A 22,194-nucleotide genomic window follows, 5' to 3' on the forward strand; every position below is an offset into this window, starting at 1 on the left:
GAGTCCTACTCAGAAGCAGAGGGAAGACTGCTTATTTTCAGTATTCTGATTCTGTGGAGTGAATTTCTTTGTCAGATTATCTCTGTTTTTGTGTTGCATTACTTACCCCTGGCTCCTGGATCAGTACCTAGACCCAAGTAGGCACTTGATAAATCCTTGTGAGAGTGTGAATCTCCTATGCCTTGACTATATGTCAGGCAACTCTGGAAGTTACGCTTTCAAGATCTGCTGAAAAAGAACGCATTTACCGAAACCCAGGAAAATCTGGGAGCAGTTGTTTTCAGTATAACCATGGTAACGGGAGCTGCAATTTGGGGGTGGGAGACATAACTAAACTCGCTGACGTTCTTGTTTTGCCTGTGGGTTGTAGTAGAGTATAAATGTAAAAAATAAAAGGGATGGAAATTTAGTATTTAGTGATAAATAACAGCTAAGTTAATGCACTACAATTAAACATTCTTACTAAGTTAAACGTCAATAAGTTAAACATTTTTTTTGAGAAGAGGAATTATGTGAGTGAAAATACCTACACAAGCTTAAAAGCAAAATCCAGTCGCTTAAAGTAATCCTTTGGTACGGGTAGCCTGCAGTTTGCTGGCATTTTGGCATATACTGCTTATTGAATTCTAGTCTTGACTAGATTATTTTGGCAAATGCTGAACTTGTAATATTTTAATATTATTTAATGAAGCGTTGAACCATTATCCTTCAGACTGCTGAAGTGACTCCTTATGTTTATTCTGTGAGTTACTACAAGGCATTCAACAAAACACAATGTCAGAATCAAGTGTGTTAGGTTTAAAAGCTCACTTGGACTTTCCCAGCTTTAAAACCATTTCTGCAGAGGGAAAAGTGAAGAGTGAACCCTTAATGGTGCTCGAGGGAGTTCTCTTCCCTGCTTGGCATAGTAGCAGGGCTCTAGATAAACACATACGTCTGTCAGCACATTTTATGTGCCTTCGCTGTTTGTGCGTTTATTCACCCACCTGTCAGCCTCTCCACCCACCCATTCATCAGTCAGACATTCCTCGGGTGCCTCGTGTGAGCAGAGTGCTGTCCTGGGCCCGCAGGACGGGAAGGCAAAGCACAGCCCACGTGCCCGTAGCGCTCCCGTTCCCGCTGACGCTCAGTGAGCTGTGCACAGGCCCGGGCAACGTGTACACGGAAGAAAGGGGGTCGATGTTTAGAGGTTGAAGGAAGTCTTCATTAGAGGTCATATTAAAGCTGGTCTCTTGAAAGAAAAAAATGAACCCAGAAAGCCGGGGGGAAAGCTGGCCTTCTAAACTGAGGGAGGTGAGGGAAGAGCTCCTGTCGTGCAGCGAGAGCGCAGAGAGCGTGGCGGGGAGCACAGCCTATGAGCCGGAGAGGCGTTAGAACCCGAGCCAGGGAAGGGTTTGGGCTAAGATCAGCATGGTCAGATCTGTTCAGTCCCTCCCCCCAATTACGTAGATACTTTCACAGTAAAAGCAGAACATGTTTGTTGTAGAAAATAAAAACACAGGCGTAAGAAGTCCCTACTTCTAGAAACTATTAGTGAAATACCGCAGCTGTAGAGAGAAAATGCAGGGAGAAACTGGGCCCGTGAGATCAGCTAACTGTACAGCAGTCCTGGTGGGAAGTGATGAAAGCCTGAAGTGTGGGGTGGAGGTGAGCAGACAGACATAGGACCAGATTATTCCTGAGTGTGTCTAAGAATAAGACACATGCTACGGCATTGTTTGGTTATTGATTTAATATCAAAGGAGTCGGGGTGATGTTGGAATGCCTAGTGCTGTTGCCACCGAGATAAAGGATACCGAATGAAAAACAAATTTGAGGCTGAAGTGTTGAGCTGGGTGTTCAGCACATTGAGTCCCCAAGACCCAGATGTCTTCTTGGTAATGTTCAGCTGACAAATGGAAATGCAGGAGGTGGGCCAGAGACATTGGTTTAAGAGATACCAGCGTCATTGGGGGATTGAAACCATGGCATAAAAAAGACTTCCCACAAGCATGTGGAGGGAGTTGAGGGCTAAGAAAGGAGCCCTTGGGAACAACAAGTGTTTTTCTTGTGTCTGTGATGGAAGCCATCACCTCTAACAACATACAAGTGCATGCAAAGGAATACATGATTTTAGAGGTGTCAGGAGCATTTCGCTAGCCAAGGGCTAAGGATTCTGATTTAGGGGCTGGTGAAGGAGAAGGTGGGCAGTAAACGCTACTAAGGAGCTGCCCAAAAGGCGAGAGGAGAACAAAAGAGCCAAGCGTGGAGAGAATATCACTGAGAAGGGTGTGGTACAAATGTCAGGTGGAGCAGGGGGTCCCTGGGGTGGAGGTTGGAAAAAAGCCACAGGAAGAGTGGTTTTATTGAGATGAATTTCTCAGAATTGATGAATGAATGGGATATTAAAGAATATTGTGAGCAATTAGCATAGATGGATCTTCCAAGACATTGGCAGTGAAAGGAAGGAATCAAAGCCAGTAACTTGATAGGAAAGGGTTTTTCGGCGTGAGAGATGTGACTTATTAGTACGCAGAGAGGAATTAGCCATTGGAAGGGGACAGTGAAGCAATGAGAGATCGGACTGAACTGGCAGAGCTGAACTGGGTGAGCAGTCAGGGGCGAATGGGGCTGGGAGCACCAGTACATCTTCAGAGACGAGGGAGAGGAGTCAGAATGGGTGGAGTTGATTGTGTTTCTGGGTAGAAACATTGGGAACTCACTCTGGCTGGCCTCCGTCGGGAATCTGGGCACATGAGCATCTTCGGTTACCTGGGGCATAGGTAGTCTGCGGCACATGAGGTAAATGTTGGAGGTGTCTGTTGGTGAACCCCGGAGAAAGAGTCCTTAGGGTAACTTTCTAAATTTCAGTAGCTGAGGCTAGCTAGCTCTTCTTGAGTAATAAATGTTACGTGCTGGGTGGCCCTTTCAGCTCAGTTCATGAAAGCATTCTTTGAAGTGCCTTTCCTGTGGCAGGTCCTGGAAATTCAAAGATTTTTAAGACATTTTCTGCCTTTGAGGAACTCATCTTCTTCACCAGGTACTTTAGTAGCTCTTGATGAGCTGCTTATCATGTCTGCAGCCTTATCCACTTTGAATTAAATAACTATGGCCAGTTTTTACTCTTCAACCAGTTTTACTCACTGATAGTAGATAGGAATTGAAAGAATGCAGTCTTATTTTAATGTAAACTTTTTTATATAAATTTATTTATTTATTGGCTGTGTTGGGTCTTCATTGCTGCACATGGGCTTTCTCTAGTTGCAGCGAGCGGGGGCTGCTCTTTGTTGTGGTGCGCGGGCTGCTCATTGCCGTGGCTTCTCTTGTTGCAGAGCACAGGCTCTAGGCACGTGGGCTTCAGTAGTTGCAGCACATAGGCTCAGTAGTTGTGACTCATGGGCTCCAAAGCACAGGCTCAATAGTTGTGGCACATGGGCTTAGTTGCTCCGTGGCATGTGGGATCTTCCTAGAGCAGGGATCGAACCCATGTCCCCTGCATTGGCAGGCAGATTCCTAACCACTGAGCCACCTAGGAAGCCCAGTATAAACATTTTTAAGGTATAATTTTGAAAGCAGTTTAATTCCAAACTTTCACTTAAAAAAAAAAATAAAAAATCTTTTATTACCCCAGTAATATGTGCTCCAGTAGTACACAAGCATAATATCATGGTAATACTTACAAACATAGGATGAAAGGTGAAAGTCTCCTCCCCCCGCACTCCCTCCCTGAGGTCCTGCTCTGGGTGCCTTTTTAGATTTCAGTCACTCCCGTATTTGCATACACTCACATGTACAATTGTAGCTTTTCTGCCTTTGACATGAAAGGCTCACACTAATCTCATTGCTGATTCACGTGCTTTTTTCATTGAACAATGAGTTTTGAAATTTTTTCTTTGTAAGTACGTGGAGGTCTGCCTTATGGCTACATAAATATTTCATAAGAGGGAGGGCCCATAATGTCTAATTTCGGATGTTTAGGTTGTTTCTTGTTTTTCTCTTCCTCTTTCACAGTTGTAAGTATGCATATGTGTGCAAGAATTTCTTTAGACTGTATCACCTAGTGATGGAATTTGCTGGATCAAAAGAGATGTGAGATCAATACAGCCAAATCGCCCTCCAGAAAGGTTTTGGGCGCTTTGCACTCTTCCCAGGGTGCCTGTTGCCCCACACTTGCAACAACAATGGTTACTAGGAATCTTCTATAATTTTAAGTGAGCTGAAAGTTGAAATAACAGATTTCATGGTTGCTTGAATTTACATCTGCTGAGATAGAGGCTTTGAAGCAACATACGCAAACTGAAAGCACTGAAATAGTTTCCAGTAACCTTTACAGTGTATGTAAATACTTGTCAAAGTTATGTATTTAAAACATAGTACTTAAAATTTTTAAATACTTAAAATTCACCATTTATCTGTGGATTCCATTTGTCTGTTCTCTTATTCCCTTTCATATAGACTGCGGCGGGGGGTGGGAGATGATTCTTTTCTTTTACTACCTCTTCTCAATGCTGTACTAAAGCAGGTGCCTTTACCTATGTCTTCTACTTTCCTACCTCCCTTTCCTCACAAAGGAATATTAAAAGCTCTGTGAAGGAGCATTAGTTTTAATTTAATAGTTTTAATTAAAGAAATATTAGTGCATATGTGTTTTAAAGCCTCAAAGAAGTAAATCATTCAGCTGTCCTGGGGCATCTAGTAAACATCTAATTTGATTTTTCTCCGCTTGTAGTTTATGTGCATTTTTCTCTTTTCTTTCATTACAGCCCTACTGATAATTTAGGTTCTTCCCCTCATACCCTCTCCATCCTGTACTAATTCCTCTCACTTTCCACCTTCTACAGCCCATGTCTATCTTCTTAGCAGTCCCCACAAATGTAGGGGAGTTTTGTTCATCTTATGATAATACATTTTTTTCCCTAAAATTCTTAACTTTACCATCAATTGCAAGGTAGCCAGAGGCCGGCTGACCTCAAGCCTAGACGGGAAGAGGAGTGGAGCGGGGAGGACCGGCCAGTCCTGGGCGAGTGAGGAGGACAGGCAAGGGGGGTTCTGTGTTTTCTTCTACAGTTACAATAGACCATTTTCTGGGGTCTGGTTGCATCTCAGTCATGTCTAAGGAGTTCACAGTCAGGCAGCAGGCTTCTGGACGGCTGGTTCGCAGCCACGTTCCGCGAGCCCACTTTAAAGGGAGGCCGTGGGACCTGCTTTACTGCAGCGTACTCTGCCCTGGGCCCCGGCGTCTGATCCTCTGCCACGGCTCCTCCTAAAGCTCGGGTAGCTCTCCAAGGAGCCGAGACCAAACAGGTTTCTGCAAGTGCCCAGCCAGGGACAAGGAGGGGAGACCAGAGCTTCTCTGCCCCATCATGGAGGAAGTAGGTCATCCTGAAAAGAGTAGTAATTGCCCACAATTTACTTGAAAAGTTGTCTTCTTCCCAAATTAGTGTTCTTTGTGTACCACCTTGTCTTAGTGGCTCCATAGTTATTCAGAATCCCTGTTGCCTTTAAAACCTCGCGTTTATAGCTCTGAAAGGAAAGCACAAAAATGAAATGAACGGCTGGAGGAATTTGCTGAGGCTGACATGAGTCACATGCGTGCTAGAGTCAGTTTACACTTCACTTTGGAATTCCGGTTTAAAAAAAAAAAAAAGACGAAACCAAACCTTAATTTCATTCAGCTTGTCATGTGGAAGCTTGTCATTTAGAATACTTAATGGACACATTTCCTGAACAGAACTTTATAAATCAGGCATGGTCTGACACACGCCTGGAAAGCAGAAATTCTTAAATTGGAATCCTGGTTTTAGACTTGAATCCTTCTGTTGCCTGGGGCAAGTCATAGAACATCTTACCTCCCTTTCTGCCATCTATAAAGGATACTTTCCTTTCTGTCATCTATAAAGGATAAATACTTCTGTCTCGGGGGTGTTGAAAGGATTAATTAGTTAGTCTGTTACGAACTTTGAAGATGAAAAGTACTTTAAAAGTGCTTCTTAATAACATTATTGCTTAGAAAAGAGTGCCACTTTTATGCTAACCACTTTGTGTCTCAAATTATATAAAGAAGGTATGTTTAGTACTAACTAGTAGTCATAAACTAGAGGTAGAGCTTTCAAAGGTGTGAACATCAAACATTGGCTTCAGAATTTCAAAGGAGCATCACTTTGTCTAATGGATCATTTAGGAGCTGTGTTCTACTCCATAATTAGTTACGAAGATCACATTTCAAGAAAAGACCCTTTCATACAATGCACCACCACCACCACCCTTTTAAATTCAACCAAGTTTTTTTCATATTAACTTCAAAAAAGGGTGCATTCAGGTTTAAGTTGGTGCAAGGAGGGTTGGAAAGGAAAGTATATTTACCTTTTTTTGAGGAAGGAAGCGAATCGAAGGGAAAACCGAATTCTTTTTTGTTGTTGTTCCCTCTTCTCTCTCCTCCCCGCTTCAGCCCAGGGCTATGAGGGGATTGCTTTAGCCTTTTCTAGAAGGGCTAGAGCTAACATCAAAACTTGCTGAAAACGTCGCTCTTTTGGCTTAATTCTGTTTTTTCCCTCTTAACCAAGTTAACAATGATCTGATTTCATAATGAAACACTGTTATAAGAACATGCAGTGAAATATGATAACTGGTGTAAAATTCACATGTAACGCCTTGATTGTTGTAGATGGCAGTGAACCTCCGGGTACAGAAAACTGTAACAGGGACAAAGATTATAGAAAGAGACCTTAGAAACATGATCAAGGAATGAAATTTAAATTTGGGGTAAATTGTGTCAGAAAGAGTAATTCAGGTAAGAAACTGAAAGGAAAGACACCTGGAGAAGTAGCCGTGAATAGAGCTGAATCAGGTAGAATTTACCCTCAGTGTAATTGCTTTTGTTTTCTCTGTGTAATCAGACGACTTCATGTTTCAGTTTCCTCATACTGGGTGATGAGTGTGGTCCAGAGCTAAGACCGAGAAAAGGAAAGGTCAGAATCCTCCCAGCACTTCTCTGTGGCGTGACCTGGAGGGCTTCCTTTGTGTTCAGTGCCTCGTAGAAGGTGAATGTGTTGCTGAGGTGCTCACATACCTAACTCATGCGTGGATTAAATATAAAGTGCTTCAGCAGCATAAGTGCCACTGACCATTACAGTAAATTACAGGCTTCAGAAATATTGCTCCTTTGCATTTTGGCTTCAGAAATGGGATTTAGGAAGATAAGTAGCAACCACTGAAATATGTGGAACCACCACTGAAAATATTAAATTAGTGGGTATCTGGACTGCTATTGTTTCTGCTGCGGATCTGCTGAGTCTGAGTAGTGATGGTTTGAGGGCCCACAGTTCTGTTCATTGACTTTATTAAAATGAATGCCATTTTCTGTCTCTGTCACATGTGTGAAAGAGCATTCTTCATGTGATCAATTCTAATTAAAACTTGTTTCAAATGGTACATCAAAACATAATGCTAATTAATGTGTCGTTCTCTTAAATTTCCTACAGTAAAACCCTTGAAGACCGGTTGAAACTCGAAGCGAGAAATGGGACATTGAGTGTATCTGACACCACGGTTGGCAGCAAACAATTGACATTTACATTAAAGAAGGTAAGTTGCTTTTTAATGTTCTTTTTCAATTTACAGAACAAAAAATAGGCTTCCAATAGTGCTGTGTGTGTCTGACTTCAGAGCTGCCTCCTCAAGTTTTTGCCCTGTCGAGGAAGCCGTGTTCTTGTTTGGGCATTTTCTTACAGCCAGAGCCGCCTCCTGGGTTGAGAGCACACTGCTTGGCCTTGACAGAGCCGGGTGTGTTTCTGGTGTCCTGAGGGAGGTGGGGCCCCAGTGACCCCAGGCTTGGTACTGTTGGTGAGGAACCGCAGCCTGATTTCTGGGTGGCTGGGCCCCCTGAGGTGGGGCCTTGTAAAGCGGAAGTCCTGACCATCTGTGGCTATAAAAGAATGGTTCAGGCTTACATGGACTTATAGAAGATCAGGGACTGGTGAGTTCTGATATGTTCATGACAGTGAGATCAGCTTGCCCAGGGTAGAGAGTTTCAGGAGGCGAATTACTCTGTCAGTAGTAGGTCCTAGTCTAAACTGACTTACAAGAGTCATTTCTGTAGCTGACTTTGATGGTGCCTGGCACACGCTGAAGGAGGAATAAGCTGCTTTAAATATTTGCTATTAACCGATGAGGGAAGCTGCATGGTTTTATTTTTCAAATTTTTTTCTCATTTAGTCAATCTCCCTTAATGTACATTGTCACCAAGAGGGAAGGGTGACAAAGACTCCACCTCTGATTCTTTTTTTAAATTGAGATATAACACGCATATCATAAAGTTCATCCTTTTAAAGTGTGCAGCCCAGGGGCTTTCGTATATTCACCACCTTGTGTGCTCATGACCACTGTCTATATCTGAAACATCTGCTTCACCCCGAAAGGAAACCCTTCCTGCAGGCACCCCGTACTCGCATCTCCCCTGCGGGTGGATTTGCCTGTTCTGGACATTGTATACAAATAGAATCACACAACATGTTTCCTTTTGTGACTGGCTTCTTACACCATAGCATGTTTGAAAGGTTAATCCATGTTGCAGCAGGTATAAGAACTTTATTCCTTTTTATGACTGAATAATATTTCATTGTGTGGATATACCACATTTTGCTTATCCTATAATCTGTTGATGGACATTTGGGTTAGGTTTTGTTGTGTTGTGAATAATGCTGCTATGAAAATGCAGGCATATATTTTTGCATGGACGCATGTTTTCGGTTCTCTTGGGCACATACCTAGGAATGGAGCTGCTGAGCCGTATAACTGTTTAACTTTTTGAGGAATGGCCAGAGTGTCTTCCCAAACGCCGCACGACTCTACATTCCCAGCAACAGGGGATGAGGGCTCCATTTTATCCCCATCCTCAGCAGCACTTGCTGTTGTTGGTCTTTTTTATTGTAGTCATCCTTGTGGGTGTGAAATGGTAGCTCACTGTGGTTTTGATTTACATTTTCCTGATGACTAATGAGGGTAGAGCATCTTTTCATGTGCTTATTGACCATTTGTGTATTTTTTTTGGAGAAACGTCTGTTCAGATCCCCTGCCCATTTCGTCTCTGATTTCGTCAGGAGTCTTGCCAAATGATAAGAACATTTTTTTCTTAGTTACCATCCATTATCTCATACAGATACAATAAAAAGAAAAAGCAAAAAAAGAAAAATTTTTTCCTTGTGATGAGAACTCTTAGGATTTACTCCCTTAACAGCTTTCACATACATAATACAGCAGCGTTAACTGTGGTCATCACGCTGTACGTTACATCCCTAGGACTTGTTTATCTTGTAACTGGAAGTTTGTACCTTTTGACCACCTTTCTCCAATTCCCCCTCCTCCCACCCCCCATCAGAACTTTTTTATCCTAAGTGTAAAAAGCTTTTCAGTTAAATCTGTTTCCATTTAGAGCAAATTTGCCAAAACTGGCTGTGTGTTCAGACTAACTCATTGTGCCTGTCTGTGCCTGGTTTCTTGGAAATTCTCTGTGTACCTTCAAACGTTTCCCAATTCCCTCTGAAGTTCAAGATGCTGAGGGGGTGGCAGGCAGCAGGTGCAGGGCAGCTGTGGGAGGACCCCGGCCCTACCCTCCCTCTGCTGCACGGACTGAGCGTCACACTCCTTTCCCACTTTTTCCCCTTAATTAGAAGGTACTGAGTTGAACATCAGTTTGTAATTCGTGGTAAAGTGAAAATAAGATGGCTCTGATTTTCTTTTCTTTCCTTAAAACAAAAGAAGCACTTAAGTAAAAAACACTTAAAACAGCCTCATGGTTGAGTCTAGCAGAGGCTTTGAAAGTATTTTGGGGGGTGCATCAATTGGTGTTTGGCTTATGCCTGTTTTATCATTTGACTGACAAAATTTTAACTATTAAATCTTTTTGTAAATTATTAATTTATTTATTGGCTGCGTTGGGTCTTCGTTGCTGCGTGCAGGCGTTTCTCTAGTTGCATTGAGCGGGGGCTACTCTTCGTTGCGGTGCATGGGCTTCTCATTGCAGTGGCTTCTCCTGTTGTGGAGCACGGGTTCTAGGTGCACAGGCTTCCGTAGTTGCAACATGGGGGCTCAATAGTTGTGGCTCACAGGCTCTAGAGCACAGGCTCAGTAGTTGTGGTGCCCGGGCTTAGTTGCTCTGTGTCACGTGGGATCTTCCCAAACCAGGGCTCAAATCCATGTCCCATGCATTGGTAGATGGATTCATAACCACTGCACCACGAGGGAAGTCCCTAACTAATAAATCTTAGTTTTATTTAAAAATATTTAGGGAATAGTTTGTGTATTTTTTTATATAAATCTTTTTATACTGGGTATATGATATAGTCAGGTAAAAAATATCAAGTTTTCCCAGTATTTTCATATGTACTTTCTAAAATCTTAATCAAATTAAAGGAGAAAACCTATGCTTTAGTGTTATTTAAAATTGTAAGGTGGCAAAACTGGGATCAGGTCCCAAATCATGTTTTAAATGTCCTGTAATTCAGTTCCTAAGGGGCCCTGGGCCGGGTGGCCGCTAGTATGAGATTGTGGGTCTGTGTCTGTCCTCCCCGTCTCTGTGACTCGACCGCTGTGGACGTAGGAGAGGAGTCAGGACAGGAACAAAGAGGGGAGTGAGCTAGTTGGCTCTTCAGTCCTAGTGATTCGGTCACGTGATAGCAGCGTCTTCCAGATACAGGCGCTCTTCAGAGAGGGGCTGAGGAGAGCTTTTCCTGGACGGGGTTTGTCTGCAGGCATCGCTGCTGCTTATGAGCTCCTGTGTAGGCTCCTGCCTTGTGGGGACCGGCGGGCAGGGCCTCGTGGAAGGTGCTCCAGGAGATGTAGAGGGACTCCTGGAAGGTGGCTTTGCTCCCAGACACATAAGGGCAATCATGACTGATGTCCGTATTGGAGACGCATAACAGCACCTGACTTAAAAGCCCCAGCACACCCTGTTCATCTTTATTTAGTAGGTCATTCCCCAAAGTTACTTTGACAAGAAGCAGTTTTTTAGGGATACTTTTCAACATGGAGAAACAAAATACTAAATAGCCAGTGTTGACTAACTTTACAGAGGTCTTGATGACACCATCATATGGTCTGCTAGGGAGTATGCAGTTGCCCTCGGGGTTTCTTTTTCCATCAATAAATGTGTATCAAATACCTGCTCTGTGCCGCATGCTGGGGACACAACAAGACAGACGTGGTCGTTGCCCCTGCCGTCCTCGGTCTGTAGAGGGAGATACACTTACAGCCACGTCGTTGTGATGTGGGGAGTGCTCCCAGGGAGGCCCAGGGCTCTGAGTGCCAGGGGCCTGGCCTGGCCGGAGGGGAGGGCGGATGAGTGATGGGCAGGCTGGACCTTAAAGTCGAGCCAGAGCCCGGGAGGGTCAGGCAGGGTTCCAGGCGTGCTTGGGATCTGAATGAGCCTACGGGTGTGAAACACATATCACGGGGGAGGGAACGTGGCTTCACATGTAACTGGAAAGGCATGTAGAGCTGTCCTGTGGGGCCTTGTCAATAGGTCATGTGAAATTTTAACCTCAGTCCTAAGAGCCGTGGAAAGTTTTTGAAGAGGTCTAGTTAGCAGAAGACTGACATACCATGTATAGAAGTCCCTGTGGCGTTGCAGGCTCACTCCTGCAGTGAGTGGTCTCGTCGCTGGGGAAGGACAGCGCCCCGGCCTGGGATGGGGCCGAGGTAGAGCTAAGGGGAAGCATACCCAGGCAGGGTTTATTTTGAAAAGGCTTTGAAAAAATGGTAATAATCAGAAAAAGAACGTAAATAATTTTTGGAATCACAGTTTGTTTCCTAGAATAAGGGAAATTCATCCCTCTTCAGTCTTACAAATTGCTTTCCTTTCTCACGATTCCCTCTCCTCCCAACTCTTTAAAATATTGAATAATACCAGCTGGAAGTGAACACAGACTTTCTCTTCAAGACTGAAACACACATGAGTATTTTCAGGTGCTTGGAAAATGCAGCTCACAGGCAGGCAGGCTACGTAGGCGTCTGTAAGGCCGCGTTTTCGACCTTTAAAGCTTTCCCTGCCACTGCCTTCACAGTCTGCCTCCTGCCAGTCCCGCCAGTTAGGAGTCTGTATTGTCCAAATCACCAAAAGTGGTCTTAAAACTACACAGCTCTCACCTTCAACCAGGATTCTGCATTGATTCTCCTCTCTTTTAAGAATTTCTGTTAAACATAGTGAAACTGTTTGGAGGAGGTCTGGCTCTCACCTGAGTGTTGAGAACGGTGCCTTTGCCAGCCTGGAACCCACATGCCCATTCCAGCCGTGAACTTGTGACTGATGTGTCTGCTGAGGCTTTATCAGCATTTAGTGGTAGATCTCTGCCTTTCAAGGGGAGTTTGATTTTTTGAAAATAGCCAAACACTCTTTAGAACCAGCTCTGGTGACTGAATGCTTAATCATGGGTGGGTTATTATATGCTTTCAGGATGCAGAAGTATTTTTTTGTCTTTAAGACTATGTGAGTAAACTAATGAATGGTTCTGGTTTGTAAATGAAAGTTCTACACGAGAAGTCGTGGACATTTTGAAAGCAGTATGGCGTCTTCTTTAAGTTGCTCTCCTGGGAGGGACTCTGTTGTGTGAGGATTGAAAAGCCAGGCTCAGACTGTGTGGTTCAGATCCGTGTGTCGAGGCCGCTGTCTTGCCCAGGGGTTTAGGATTTCAGGTTGCACAGTGGCCGTGAAGGTTGGCGCTCGCCCTGGTGTCCCTGCCGGAGCAGGGCTATGGTTACTGGTCGTGCAGTTGGCATTCTGAAGGTCGCAAAAAAGAAGTGTTGGCATTTCCTTTCTCTTTCTCTCTCATTTAATTTTCTCATTTAGTCGGAACAGCAGAAGAAGCAGCAGGAGGCTGAGAAACTGCACCGACAAGAGAGGAAGACCCTCCGCCGTTCAGCCGGTCACCTGAAGTCCAGGCCCAGGAGAGGGCGGCCATTCCACTGAGTCTGGAGCGGATCCCACGCGTGATGCGGAGGAGCTCGTCGTTAGCACGTGTTGTCCACAGGCGGGACGCGCGCTTGTGGAGTCCCGTGGAAACGCTTGCTGCGTCTGCAGAGAGAGGTCAAGCTCTGGCAGTGGGTCCTGGGCCTCTGGTCAGACGTGGGGCTGCGCCCGCTGGCCGTGCAGTGCCCCCAGGGCGCTACGGTGCCATTGTCGCTTCCCGAGAACATTGTCCCTTTCCCCTGGTTTTAATCACGTAAACGAGGTCGTTGTTTTTTAATATTGTGAAACATGCACCTTGAAATGAGAGGTTGTCCTGTGCTGAAAGCCAGGACTCACGGTCTTGCAGGGGCTTTCCTTCTCACGCTGCCTGCCGCCGTTCACGCGTCGCCCAGCCCGGGACGCCATCCCTGTCTTGCCTGACTCGTGGGCGTTGGTCGTGCTTGCGTTTATAAGCATATACTGGTAGTTGTGTTGCTTGTTTATGTGTTAGTTTGGGATTTTTTAAAACGTATTTTTATACCAAGAGAATATAAATTAATGGTAGCAGCAGTCCAAAACAAGAAGTAGAAGCTACTGGATATTCTTTTAACTTGGCACAAGATTAAATACAGATTTTTTTTTCCTGTTTCTTAAGTGCAACTAGAGATATATTGACTACAGAAAACATTTATAAAAATAAAAGCTTTCATTTGAACAGCTTCTTGGAGTTGACAGCATTCCTTGAATTAATTTGAAAAATAACTTCGGTTTCCTTAGTTTTTTGTGTGAATGTGATTGTGGAGATGTGTTGCTTTCTGTACAGCTGGGATAGTGACTCTTTGTATTGTAAATGATAGAACCAAACTTGAAATGCTGCGAGCAAAAGGCAAAGGCATTAATTAACACAGCCAGGCTGCAGAGCCGCAACTGCCTCAGGGCACCCGGGTCCAGGCCTCCCATCTCAGGCCTTGAGGTCCTCCCTCCTTTCTTTTCTCCCTCCTGTTTCAACACCGCTCCTGTCTCCTGCTCTCTTCTGACACCCCCTCCCCATTGTGTCTCTGCTTCTGTGGAGACCGGCCTGCTCCCCCAGTCAGGGAACAGCCTGGGTCATGCTGTTACCTCTCTGGTGTGAGAGGGAGAGTATGTTTCCAAGAAAAAAGGTGTGTGTGTGTCTGTGTCTGTCTGTGTGTCTCTCTGTCTGTCTGTGTGGACAGACACGGTCACCAGAAAGAGACTTTTGTTACCTGGGCAGCCGACCCCACTTGTGGTACAGAGGGTCCCCCACCTATTTCAACCCCTGGTACTTACCTTTCCCAGCTCGTCTCCCAATCTGTTCACGGGGCTTCAGCTTTCTGTGGCTTCCTTGTCTGTTTCCCACGCTGCTACCTTCAGGGATGGGAGTTGAGAAGAAGTTAAAGGACACTGCTAGCTGGAGTTTCTCCCCAGGGGCTGAGGTTGTGCTCCAAGCCCGTTTCCTGGGGTCAGGCTCTTCCACACCTGTACCTGGCCTTCCTGGACTCCCCTTTTCCTTCTTTGGGGTCCTCCCTGTGGTGCAAGGAGCCGGTACACCGCATGCTGGATCCCAAAAGCAGTGCCACAGCCGCCCTGGGGAGCGAGGGCTCATCCAAGTCTCATCCAAGTCTGGAGCATCGCCAGGTCCAGCAGGATGGGGTGACCCATTCTGGATGCTTGAGACACTGGCAACGGGGCCAGCCTTACCCAGGGTAGAGTCCCAGCCCTGGTGCTACCACTTCTGTACCCACTGACTGTTTAACTTCTCTGAGTCTTGTTTCCTGCTGTGAGTAGGCCTGAGACTTCATTCCAATGGAATCAGTGGAGAGTGAATGCGGTCCCTGCGAACGTGAGCGCCTCGCAAGGTGAGGGGCTCAGGATGCTCGAGGCAGTGCTCGCTCAGCGGCCCCGCCCCCACCCCCCCCACCCCCCACCCCCGCACACACGCCCCTCTGCGCTCTGCATAATCTTTAATACCAAGGTTTTCCTAGGGCGAGGTGCCCCTCACCTTTTGTTCTGGGGGATTCTTTTTTTTTTATTTTTTATTTTTTTGGGGGGTACACCAGGTTCAATCATCTGTTTTTATACACATATCCCCTTATTCCCTCCCTTCCTTGACTCCCCCCCTCGAGTCCCCCCCACCCTCCCTGCCCCAGTCCTCTAAGGCATCTTCCATCCTCGATCTGGGGGATTCTTGAAAGGGCAGATGGAGGGCCTGAGCTGAAGCTGTGAGGGACATTTGAGCAAAACTTGCTGGATAGAAAGCTGCAGAACACATCATCCAGGCCCCGCTGTTCTAGTGACCCCTTAAAACGGCCCCACTTCTTCAGGGTGCCGATTCCTAGAGCACCTGCTACAATCCCTGCATTTCTTTGAAGTCTTCTGTTTGAAAAATGTGACACGAGTTTCGTGCTCCATAGTTTCCCTGTGTTTCTGAAGGCTTCCTCACCAGCCCGCGGATGTGGCCTCGCTTCTCCCGGGCCTCCACCAGAAGGGTGCCGACAGGGTGTTCCTGAGCCAGTCGGAAAGGCCCAGCCTAAAGCTGGGGGCATGGGTTTTACATCAGGACCATCTTGGGGGTTACTGAGTCATGACTTCTCCTCTAAGCCTGCACCAGATCTCCTTCGTTCTGTGATACCCCCGACCTGATGTCTAAATTTTTTTTTTGCCCAACGACTAAAAGAAAGTTGTTTCCAGCTGCTGGGGCAGTGGTTACTCGTGGAGAGAGGGGAAAGTAGTTGAGGGGGACAGGATGGGACATCCAGCACCCGGTTGGTGCTAGTCCTTAACCTGGGTGCTGAGCTATTCTGACGACTTGTACACCATTCTGTGTCATGTTATACTTCAATCAAAAAGTCATAAGGACTTCCCTGGCTGTTCAGTGGTTAGGACTGGGAGCTTTCACTGCCATGGCCCTGGGTTCATTCTCTGGTTGGGGAACCAAGATCCCCACGAGCCACACAGCGTGGCCAAAAACAAAAACAAAAAAGTCATAAACAATTGTTTCATCAAAGCCACATGTATCCACTATAATAAGTTATTCCCAACTAGTCCCCCCCTGAGATAACTACTAAGAGTAGAAGGTTTATTTTTTCAGATACTGTATTTTTCTGACCTGTGAAGAACCACATACACGTTTGTTCTGGTAATTGTGCTGTTACCGTACTTACCGTGATATGGAGGCACGCTGCTTGTGATGTTCCTCGTACCATAACATGATGTCCAAGTACCATTCATGGATGTCTGATTAGGCCTGCAACCGAAGTTATTAAAGTTCCTAAGACAACTGTACAGGTTTTCCTCCTCGTGAAAGACCTACATCATTTATCCTCCAGCTGCCATGAGAAAAATGCGCAGAAGCACTGAGGCACTCAGGTGAGCAGTGCCTGATTGGTGGGGCCTGATTTGTTTTGAAGGTGTGTTGGCAGGATTTGCTGCCGGGCTGGCTGTGGGGTGTGAGGGGGAGAGGGGGCGGCGGCTCCAGTGTTGGGCCCCACACACGGCAAGGATGGAGCTGTCGCTGGCTGACACGGAGGACGGGGTAGGTGTGGGGGTAAGGAGGTGAGACCAGATCAGATCAGGTCCCTTCTCCCAGAGCCCTCCAGGGGCTGCTCTCAGAGCAAACGCCCAAAATGGGAGGCTCCTCAGAGCCTCCACAGCATGATGGAGGCTTCTGTGGCCCCTTCACTTACGCCTCATCACCATGTGATGCTGTTTCTAGAACACTCTTAAGCCAGGGCCTGTGCAGCTGCCCTTTCCACCACCTGGGATGCTCTCTCCTCGGCCCTCGGCACGTCTGTCTCACCTTTCAGGTCCCGATCACACCGTGTGGAATTGTCCCACCCCTGCTCCCAGCACCATACCCAACACAGTATGCTTTTTTAAAACCAGTTAGTATGGAAATTTTCAAACACAAACCAAAGATGAGAACAGTTTAGTGAGCTTCCCTGTACCCATTCATCACCCAGCTTCAATAACTAACAGCAAAGCTCGTCCTGTTTCCTCTTTGCTCCTATCCATTGGCCCTTTATTTTGAAATATTTTGACCCCGGACATCATATCATTTTACCAGAAGCATTCATAGTGCTTTACTTGTTTATTGTTTCTCCTACCCCCACCCCATACCGGAATGTAAACTCCATAAGGAGAGGAGATTTTTTTTTTTCTTTTCTGGTCTGTTGTTTACTGTCATATATCCAATACCTAATTCAATGCCTGGTAATAGTCGCTACATAATAAACACTTATCAAATGAATACTTGAGTCAAGTTAGATGAGGACTGAAGATCAGATTTTGGATTGAATACCAAGAGGGGTGATTCTCACTTGATGAGAGCTTTTTCAGAGCTAAAAGGGCTAATTGAATAGTTCAGGAAATAAGAGGGAAAAATGAAACAGAAATAGTGATTACAGACAAAAGTTGGTAGGAGTTTCAGTATACAGGAGTACAGAAAATGTGAGACTACGAGAGTTTTCCTTAAAATGGGAGAGATCCCGGGCTTCCCTGGTGGTGCAGCGGTTAAGAATCCACCTGCCAATGCAGTGGTTAAGAATTGTACATGGGTTCAATCCCTGGGCTGGGAAGATCCCACATGCCACGGAGCAGCTAAGCCCATGAGCCACAACTACTGAGCGTGTGTTCTAGAGCCTGCGAGCCACAACTACTAAAGCCTGCGTGCCTAGAGCCTGTGCTCCACAACAAGGGAAGCCACTGTAATGAGAAGCCTGCACACCACAACAAAGAGTAGCCCCCGCTCACCACAACTAGAGGAAGCCCGTGTGCAGCAACAAAGACCCAATGCAGCCAAAATAAATACATAAATAATAAAATAAAATCTTTAAAAAAAATTTTTTTAAAGAAATGGGAGAAATCCTAGCATGACTGTACACCACTGGAAATAACCCAGGAAAAGGAAACAGTGACGTCAGAGAGACAAGAGACAGTTATTGTAGTGATATCCATTAGTAGGTATAGCAGTTGCTATTGCTGTGTAACAAATTGCCTCAAAACATAGTGGCTTAAAGTAACAGTTATCCAACACATCAGTGGATCAGGAATTCAGGAGCAGATTTGCTGGGTGGTTCTGACTCCTGGTCTCTCATGAGGATAAAATCAACACGTCAGCCAAGGCCACAGTCATTTGAAGGCGTGACTGGGGCCAGAAGATCCAAGCTCACACTCGTGGCTTTGGGCAGGAGGGCTCAGTTCCGTGCCACGTGGGCCTCCCCATAAGATTTGCAAGTGTTCTCCCTCACCCAGAGCAAGGGATCCAAGAGAGACCAAGACGGAAGCCAGGGTGCTTTTTATAACCTGGTGTCAGGGGTAGAACACCGTCACTTAACCCTTTCTTTGATTTATTACACGTGAATCACTAAGTACAGCCCACACACAGCGCAAGAAGAATCAGGTACCATCTTTTAAGTGGAGGGAGTATCAAGTAGGGTTGCCGGATAACATACAGGACACCCAGTTACATTTAAATTTCAGACAAATTAGTATAAATATAAAGATACAGCTAAACTATACATAGTATAGATATAATTAGTATAGATCTGTCACAAATACTGCATGGGGCATACTTACATCAAATGTAATGGATGACCTATATTTTTATTCGCCAGATTTGACAACACTAGAAAGAATCTGTAGGCGTATTTTTTTTTTTTTTTGGCACACGGGCTTAGTTGCTCCGCGGCATGTGGGATCTTCCTGGAGCTGGGATCGAACCCGTGACCTCTGCATTGTCAGGTGGATTCTTAACCACTGCGCCACCTAGGAAGCCCTCTGTAGGCGTATTTTAGCACCACCATACTAGCCTGAGAGGGAATGGGATGGAGTGCGCAGGGACACTAACCTCACACAGACACACGGGCAGAGGACACCAGCGAGTCGGATAGGCAGGTGGCGGGGAAGCAGATGGACATTCTCTTCTAATAGTTTTTCTCGCTGAAGTAAGAAGCGAGGTTATGGGCCGAGGTGAGCTTCCTCCCCCGCTCACGTGACCTGAACTTCCGTGCTTACACACCAAGCTCACCCTTGATTCAGAGCCTGTTCTCCTTGAATCTCTTAATCCCCAGGAACTGTCCGTCCCGTTCCTTTCTCTCCTGCCTGCCCCTCCACCCCTGTGAGCATCTTCGGAGAACACCTGTCGCTTCCTCGGGGTAATAAAACACAGGACATCAAGTTGAGAAGCCTGGGTCCTGCTTTTGCTTTTCCTCTGATTTTATTGCCTCTTCGAGTTCACAGAATTCTACCTGGGTGTTTTACAGGTGATTTTTACCGTGTCCCACCGTAAGAAACACATTTCACACATGACCCAGAACATGTGTACTGAAAGTGTTACACACTGTAGCTCTCAGCGTACAAAGGAGGCTGCACTTTCTGTTCTTTCCTATCACACTTCCTTTGCCCCCACCTTCCCCCTGCCAGTAATAAGTTCACACCCATTAAACTGGTAACATGACCCACTGATGTTGCCTCCAGCCCTGAGCTGGAATCGCCACCCACTGTAACATGCCTTCATGCTCCAGGAGCATGTTGGCAAAACCCCTTAAAATGTGTCCCCCAAACCTGTAATTGTTGCTGTAACTTCTAATGGTGATAAATTGTGTAGGGAGACATGTTGCTGGTGCTCCCATGAGAATTTTTTTTGACTGAACTCACAAGATGAGTATTTCACTATTTTTTTTTTTTTTGCAAAGTTCTATCTTCAGTATAAAGTAAATGCAAAATAGATTTTATAGAAGAACAGTTTTGGGGCTTCCCTGGTGGTGCAGTGGTTAAGAATCTGCCTGCCAATGCAGAGGACACGGTTTCAATCCCTGGTCCAGGAAGACCCCACATGCCACGGAGCAGCTAAGCCCGTGTGCCACAACTACTGAGCCCGTGTGCTACAACTACTGAGCCCATGTGCCACAACTACTGAAGTCCGCACGCCTAGAGCCTGTGCTCTGCAACGAGAGAAGCTGCCACAATGAGAAGCCCATGCACCACAACAATTAGCCCCCGCTCACTACAACCAGAGAAAGCCCGTGTGCATCAACATAGACCCAACGCAGCCAAAAATAAAATAAATTAAAAAAAAAAAAAACGTTTTGGTGGTTTTATAAGAAAATTAAAATGTTTTATGGCTCAGGTAAAGTTTCAATGCATTAAAAATCTGATTGGTTTTTTTTTTCTCCTACATTTATTTATTTATTTATTTATTTATTTATTTATTTATTTATTTATTTATTTATTTATATTTGGGGGGTACACCAAGTTCAATCATCTGTTTTTATACACATATCCCTGTATTCCCTCCCTCCCTTGACTCCCCCCCCACCCTCCCTCGAGTCCCCCCCACCCTCCCCATCCCAGCTGACTGGTTTTTGATTGATTTTGATTTTGAAATTATTTTTAAACTGTACATTACCTGTGTAGCCATGAAGTTGAAACAAAATCCTGGCGTTTATGCTGTCATTATTTTTAAGCAAATATAGATGAAGGCAGTTACGTAACCATTTTACTCTTTGTAAAGGACCTGCTTCCATGTTTCTTATCTGATAGAAAACTCATCTCTCTTTTGCATTGAGAATACTAAAAGTAATGTATTTCAGTCCAAAAAAAGTCCAAAGTAAATTAATGTGTTGGGTCTTGAAGTGACTGAATTCTACTCAAAACTTTGAAAGAGGACAGAAAAGTATTAGAAAAAGTATATGTATAAATAAATACTATAAGTTGATAATGTCTTCCACATCCCTGTTCAAGTTGGCATAATTTTTTTTCTTCTCCTTGGGAAAATATGGAGTTGCCTTATATTTAGAGTGTCCTTATCTTTAGGCCTAAATAGTAGCTTGATTTAGGATACCACACCCCTTTTTGAACATACAGGGAAAATTCCAGCCCTAATGATTTTTATTCCTAAAACTCATTTTTTATCCACATGTAAAGTTTCCAAAATTAGTGCAATAAAAAAGTCTGTTACATTTGAGTGAATTCTTTGGGGAATTAGGGGGCTGCCTCCTCCTCAAGACATGTAACCTTCGTCACAAGCGCATCCTCGGTGAACAGAAATGGATTAGAAGATGTTATGTCCTTGCCCTGGAAGATGTGGTGGCCTGGAGCCAAGTTTCGGGAAGGACACAGCTCCGGGTGTTTGTGGGGCGTCCTGCTGCCCAGCTTTCCTGCGGGGCTGGGAATCACCCATGTGCTTCCGGTCTTCCTGCCTACGGCCCCCGCCCCCCCCCCCCATGCACATCTTAATGGCGGAGGAAGTCGTTATTCTCTGACGGTGCTGAGTTCCAGACTCGGAGATTATTTTGTAAACCCAGATGGAACTTCAAAGTTATAGGGCCGCATGCTTCCTGTTGGGTAGGAGGGAGGCCAACTGTATTTTTCTAGCAGCCTTGGGTTTCTTTCAGACTCAGGACAGCATCATGAATCCTAGACTCTCGGGATTTGACGGGACCGACCTTCACGTTCAGCTGGCCCACACACCTGCCTGATTGGATTTCCCCCGTCCTGCCCCTTTGAACTCACTGTTCAGTTTCTGCTGACACACCCGGCGGACAAACGGCCTTCCTCCCGGTTCAGATGCTCCGGTTGTGAGTGAAGGTTGGGGGAGCTGAAACTTCCCTCCCCCCACTCCCCTCTTCCTCCCACCCCCACTGGGTCTGCCTCCCAGGTTTCTGGAGGGCACGTTGAATGTCTCGGAGCGACCTCCACCCCTCGCTTTTCCAACCCTCCTGCTGACACCCTCCGCTCTCCCCCACGACGCCCTCCTGCCTCCCCCCGACTCCGGCACGGAAGCCTGCAGGCGAGGGCTGCTCATCTCCCAGTTCTGCCGGATCTGCGACCCTCTCCTCCCACGCTGCTTGACTCCTTTGCGCGTCGGGTGCCGTCTCGTCCTTGGTCACCCTTCTGCACCTACACAGGCGCGGACGTGCCCCAAGTTTCCTCCTCCTTTCACAGGACCACCTCTCCCATCAGACGGCCTCCCACCTGTCATCTGTGTGCCCTCTGACACCTCAGGTCAACGCGACCAAAACACACATCATCGACCCCTTGCTCCCCCCACCCCCCCACCCAAATACTTGTTCCCCCTCCTCGTTGCTCGTCCAAGCGCCTGAGTCAAAAATCGTGGTTCGTATCAGGATCAATACTGTGCAAGTGACTGAGCAGAGGGCCACGTTCTCGTGGGGCTTACGTTTTCAAGGGGAGACAGACACTATCTCACAAACATCGTGACGGTGACGAGGGCCATGAGGACTGGGTCAGCAGGA

The 22,194-nt window shown here is 45.9% G+C and overlaps 1 protein-coding gene across 2 annotated transcripts in view; it reads left to right on the plus strand.

Moving 5' to 3' along the window:
• The window catches only part of NOL10 (nucleolar protein 10), a 96,504-nt gene extending 82,865 nt beyond the window's left edge, over positions 1–13,639 (plus strand). For both annotated transcript variants that reach the window (XM_057741007.1, XM_057741006.1), the window contains 2 exons: positions 7,461–7,563; positions 12,821–13,639. In XM_057741007.1, coding sequence (XP_057596990.1) covers positions 7,461–7,563; positions 12,821–12,940 — 223 coding nt within the window. In that variant the 3' untranslated portion in view covers positions 12,941–13,639. The remainder of the gene's footprint in view (positions 1–7,460; positions 7,564–12,820) is intronic.
• Positions 13,640–22,194: the final 8,555 nt, after the last annotated feature.

This window comes from Hippopotamus amphibius, chromosome 7, assembly GCF_030028045.1.
Source record: "Hippopotamus amphibius kiboko isolate mHipAmp2 chromosome 7, mHipAmp2.hap2, whole genome shotgun sequence".
Classification (NCBI taxonomy): domain Eukaryota; kingdom Metazoa; phylum Chordata; class Mammalia; order Artiodactyla; family Hippopotamidae; genus Hippopotamus; species Hippopotamus amphibius.